Genomic DNA, 6,025 nt, shown 5'->3' with positions numbered 1-6,025 from the left:
ACAATCGCATACTATTAAGGAGACGAATACAGCACGTATCCTTGCAGAGAGGGTAGTTAGACGAGAATGACGTTATTAGTCCGAAGATCTCTCACATAGTATCTACGTGCGTATAGCGCTCATCTCTAGAACAGGTTGTGTGGTACCAAGTCTTGGCCTGTCCAGTCTCCGTGCAATCCCTCGATATGGGGTTTTTGTCCTGTCGTCACAGAAAGTCGAAGCCATGACCTCGCTGTATGACACTATATGACATACAGCAACTTGGTAGAAGCCATGCATATACACGACGAGGCGACAGATACAGTTCAGTGGGTAGAGTAGAACCGTGCACCAGCGCTGCCACAGCCGCGACTCATTCATCCCTCATGCTGCGCCGTTCAGGTACAGGTCCTGTTACGTTCGGTTGCAAATCAGTGGATGCGTGCCATACATATTATTGACCGCCAGGTACAGCGTTCGATCAGTTATTGATACGTGACGATTCTGAGAGGAAGGATCGTCACGCACGCTTACGTGAGCTAGTCATGTGAGCGTGAGTGGGTCTCTGAGACCTCTTGGTTCGAGACCCGCTCCCACAATAATAAAAGAATCATCCTCTTTCTTACCTACTAATATCGTATCACCCTTGTGATTCTGTATCAGTTATCCAGTATAAACGGAGAAACCGTAGTTTAAACCTCTATATCTAGTATTATATATAACTAAGATTTTAATTATTTTATAAAGAAATAAGATATTTAAAAATAATAAACTTTAATAATAAAATAATATTATAAGGCTATAAGGTTATACTTTTTAATAAGATTTAATAAAATTAACTTTATATTAAAGAATAAAAGCTTTATTAAAATTATAATAATATTATATATATATATATTTTTTTATTTAATAAAATTATTAAAAAAAAAATATAAATTATTTTATTTTAATTATTTATATAATATATTAAATTAATTTAAATTATAATTATAATATTAATTATATATTATTTTATAATTTAATTAAAAAATAATAATTTAATAATTAAATAATATATATAATATTTTTAATATATTTATAATTAAATTATTAAAGCTTTATATATAATTTTAATTTAATTTTAAAATTTATATATTTTTATAATAAAAAAATTAAAATATATTTTTATAAAATAATTATTATTAATTAAAAATAATATAATATTAATTATATTTAATTATAAAATTTTATAATTTTTTAATTTTTTTATTTTTTAAAAAGATTTATAATAAATTTAATAAAAAATATAATAATTTAATATAATATATTATTATATTAAAAATAAAATTAATTTTATAAAAAAATAAATTACTTTTTAAAATATAATAAATTAATATATATTATAATTTATAAAATTAAAGATTTTTATTTAAATTATTAAAAATAAATATAAATATTTTAAATAATAAAAAACTTTATTTAAATTAAAATCTATAAATAAAGAAATTTATATATATAATTAAAAATTTAATATAAAATTAAAAAGTTAAAATAAAAATTAATTTTATTAATATTATAAATAATTAAATTTAATTATATATTTAACCTTTTATTATATTATATAATTACTATAATCTTTTATAATTATAAGTATTAGTAGTTTTAATAAAGCTATATCTGGTATATTGCACGAATTCTGTGGTTCTTTCTATTTCCGTTCTACAGATTGTTTCAACTCTGATATAAAGGCATAAAGCAAAAAAAGCAAGGCTGAAATAGCACGCACGTAGTAGTGATACCATGACGGCGAAGCCCCAGATTTAGCCGCCCGTTTCTTCTGATCAAGGCCTCCGGTCAAGGCCAAAGAGGATGGCCATGACCAGATTCGAACTTTGTTGATATCTAAATTGGTAATAAAAAGTAAAGGGTCAGCCCACAAGATAGATCTCATCGGTTCGGATTCCCCGACCATGGGTATCCCAGTTGGTAATGCTTGCGAGTTTGCAATGTAGACAGATTGATGGGACGATCAAACTGTAACATGGGTGGGCTTGACCTGGAGGCGCGAAACATAGATCTACCAAAAGAAAAGAGTGAAAGGAAGGGGGAAAATAAATAAAAAGGAGGATCCACCCAATATCTATGTTTATTGCTGTCAACGTTGCAATGCTCAGTTCCAGCTCGCAAGCTGACGCTCTTCTCGGAATCAGGGTTACAACGCGTCTCTCGTCATGCAGAAGCTAACTGTCGATCTTGGAGGCCAATACAACCTAACCTGACGTCTGCCTCGCCTGAGATTCTCACCCTGGCTCATTCCGAGGTTCAATGTTACATATGGTCCCAATACAGTGGGCCGTGAATGGAAATGCCGTTGCGGTGAGAGCTGAGAACACTCTATTGAAAGTACATACAGTTGCGGATACGAACGAAGGGTTATTATCTGTCCGCAAGGGGAGGAGAGGAGAGGATAGTAAAATGAGATGAACGGGCTGGTCGGTCATGTTTGAGGGAAATGTGATTTATCAACTGGGGCAGCCAGCAGTCACAGTTGCTGGTGTCTATGAGTCTTGCTTGACCCTGCATTGTCCTGACAAGGACGAGGACTAGTTGATGTTCGTCATCTGCCATTCGCTTATGTTGTTTTGATTACCAGTATTAAAATATACTCTCGCCTAATCAACACTACCAGCCGTCGGACCAAACGGCACTCGAACCGGATCTCTTGGTCTGAGACATGTATGCCAGCCAGCATGGCCATAGTTATCCCTTGCAGCAGGTATCTACCAGATTTCGTACTCAGTGATGCTGGTAAAAACTCCCTTGCTTTTATTGCGACAGCATCATTGTTACCCTACACTGGCGACAAAATCAAGTGGGGGGCCTCAGCGTCAGATTTCTGTTGCATTCCTTTTTCATTTTTCCTGCTGAAGACTACATACATCCTGTTCTGCAAGGTACGACTGCAACCTTGGAGGCTTGGCCGCCCTTGTGGTAACAGCCACACCCCCCTGATGGGAATCCGCTTCTTCGCTTGCTCAGCCAATTGCCGTAGAGTTGCATCTCGCGCAGTACCTATTTTGGAATACCGACCAAGGATCTGAGATTCACCGGGAAAAATGACATATCGTAAGAATCCAGCTGCTCGGGGACTGGGCTTAGCGGACACAGGCTGTTGTTGCTACGTTGGTCTTGTTGTATAGTAATCAACTAGCTGACGGCAGCTCAGCGACATGATGGCTTGGTAGAAGGCGAAACACTGCGCTTGAAGTGAGATGATGGAGAACTATGGGTTGAACAGCACAACCCACAGACGTTTCTCAAGCAAGTAAAGAGAACAAGCACGCTTTAGACCACCAAGTGAAAGTTCACATTTGGAAACGTGTTGAAGTTGGTGTGCCAAACTAACAGCTGCAACGCCCAGGGTCACTGACAAACTCTGCAGCATTAGCTAACTGATAGAGTGCCCCCTTCCACGAGGAAGATTTGTGCTGAGTCAGAGTCCCTGAATCTGTTGCCGTCTCCACGGATGGATGGACATGATCCGCCGTGTCTCCCCGCTTCCACTTTGGCTTGACAATTTCTACCTAAAGTTATCTTTTCCATTTCAAGTAATTCAGGGCAGGCACAAAGATGATCAAGGATGGGCGTCGCGTAACAGGGGGTCCCCTGTTAGTTGGACCCGACGCTGTGGTGGGGGAACACTGACCTGATGGCGGCACCAACTTTCATCTCACCATAAACCAGACACATCCGACGCCTCCCGTAGACGTAGATGACGCCTAGGTCAGCACTTAGTGGTTGTCAACTAAAACCAACACCTCCCATCCCGCTGTCAAGGCTCAAGCCCGAGCACAAAATATTGAGCTAAAATCAACGCTGTGAATAGCCAACGGTCCTTGTTCGTTTGCGTAGACGAAATATCAGTTGAATGTCTCAAACTTGATCAAGATAACCGCTGTGCACAGCGCACCAAGAGTATAAAGTCCCGCAGTCCAGTCAGTGACTGAGACCCGGAGGGCTGAATCTAACATTTCGGGAGCAGCCGTCCTCGTTGGTGCACCAATCAATGGTGAGTGAACGGTCCTTCTCCGATCTCTCCGGGCCTTCACTGCCGAACAATCGGAGGATGATCGGTCCACCGCCCGAAAACATTGATTCATTTTGTTTTTCCCATAAACACCAGTATCACCAGCCCGACCCAGCTACTCCACGACCGTAAAATTAATCCCTTTCTCCTGTGTCCGTATAGTAAAATCATGCTCATTAAAACAGAACGGCCCTTGCCGGGATGAGGGCACGGAGCACATGCAGGTTGGCTCTTCAGCGTTTGCTCCAGAGCAAACATCTTTGGCGTTTGAGGATTGAATGACCCTAACCAGGTGAGCGATTGACAAAAGCATGGCATGTGAGACAACCCGATCTTGACACTGCGTGTGCTGTAGAAAAGAAGATGAGAGAAGGGAAAAGGAACGAAAAAGAAACGGTACAGCATCTTGATAAATGAAACTTGAGTTTTGTGTTGGCTCGGAAAGTTGTTTCGACTGGCCCGACTCCTACTTGTCAAGTACTAATACAGTACGTTATTATACATGGGTCACATGGATTCTTTCCCCCCCGTCACCAGGTACAGTACTGGTAACGAGTATTAGATCTTGTTCAACATGAAGCGAGGCCAGCAAACAGGCGTTTTCACTCATTTCTTCTTCCCCCTGCATGTACTACGTCCCTGCATGATAAAGCATATGAAGAAAGCACAGCCAAGCACTGGGACTGGGTCGTATGTGTTCCCAAGGAGACACAAGCTGTAGAGAGTGACCGCGGTGTCGGCGAAGAAAAAGAAAGCAAATGAAAAGGAAAACAAAAGACGAAACAGCCTGTAAAAATAGGAATGAGGGAACCTCTAAAACTGATAACTGATTGCGTTTTGTATTGTGCTGTGCATACATGCATACATACTATAAATTGTGCATGCATGAGACTAGCTCCAGAGTCGATCGCTGCGAGAACAAGGGATCAAGCCTACAATAATTGCCTGCAGACCTGCTCACACTTGGGTAGGGTACTGTAAAGATATTTGTTGCAGCCATGTCCAGTTTCGTGCATCTCAGCTGGTGTGGGTGTCCACGAGTCTTGGCAACAAGGGTCCTTCATGGAGCTTCGTCCGCCAGGAACCACCATCATAACTTGTCCAACATCGTACTTAGTCTCCCATTGGCTAACTGCACAATTGTGATTCGAGACATTGATGCGCATGAGAGCCGTTGAGAAGTGATCATGATCCAATCTTCCTTCCTTTTCGACGAGAAGGAATCTTCTCTTGATCAGTCCTGGATTGTCAGAGCTGAATGATCCTTTGACCCTCATCACCCTATTCGGATCACGGCCATATCCGCTGACCCATTCACCATCATGCCTAATTGTTCGAGAGTTACAGGTACAGATGACACTAGCCTACACTCTCTATCACCAACGTCCTGCTCAAAACAAGTAATCTTCAACTGTTCTGGGTGTGGATGCTTTGATCCTCGCCCAGACGGTAAGTTATATAAGCGGTTGAAATAAGGTGCTCTGCACGACTTTGCTAAACTCGATCCGTTTTGGATCATTTTCTGTGCAACAACCAGCGTCCCTAGAGCATACTTCTAAACTCTTATCACTGTTGATAAATATCAAGGTCCATCGCTTTACGAAAAAGCGGTGCGCGACCAGTGAATGACTGATCAATCTCGCCGTGCGATGTAACGGGGATAAGGCGGCCGCTGTATAGTTAAAGAAACAAATGTTTACCCTCCATGGGTCTCCCGGGCTTGATGGCGCAAAACGGACCCGCCATCCGTCATCCATCGCCATTGCCAGCCTCATCGTCCTTAGAACTGCCAGTACATACGCGTATCTGAACCCATAGAGACCCTTGTAAAGGAAATACCCTGTCTGGCACTCGCCTGGCCTCCTAGACTACATCTTGCCTCAGCCTTTCAGCCTCTACGTATGTTCTGCGCTTCAACGATTGCGCATGAGTAGTGTTTGACATAAACGAGAGATTCGGTATTTGATGCCGCCAGCCTTC

The 6,025-nt window shown here is 40.9% G+C and overlaps 1 protein-coding gene across 1 annotated transcript; it reads right to left on the bottom strand.

The window, feature by feature from the left end:
• Positions 1–4,977: 4,977 nt before the first annotated feature.
• FPOAC1_011123 (uncharacterized protein) lies at positions 4,978–5,322 on the bottom strand (the record flags this gene model as incomplete). The annotated part of the gene is made up of 1 exon (XM_044855509.1): positions 4,978–5,322. The coding sequence occupies one exon, from the start codon at positions 5,320–5,322 to the stop codon at positions 4,978–4,980; it is 345 nt and encodes a 114-aa protein (XP_044702822.1).
• Between the last annotated feature and the right edge of the window lie 703 nt (positions 5,323–6,025).

This window comes from Fusarium poae, chromosome 4 (genome assembly GCF_019609905.1).
Source record: "Fusarium poae strain DAOMC 252244 chromosome 4, whole genome shotgun sequence".
Classification (NCBI taxonomy): Eukaryota; Fungi; Ascomycota; class Sordariomycetes; order Hypocreales; family Nectriaceae; genus Fusarium; species Fusarium poae.
This window is presented reverse-complemented; position numbering and strand designations above follow the sequence as displayed.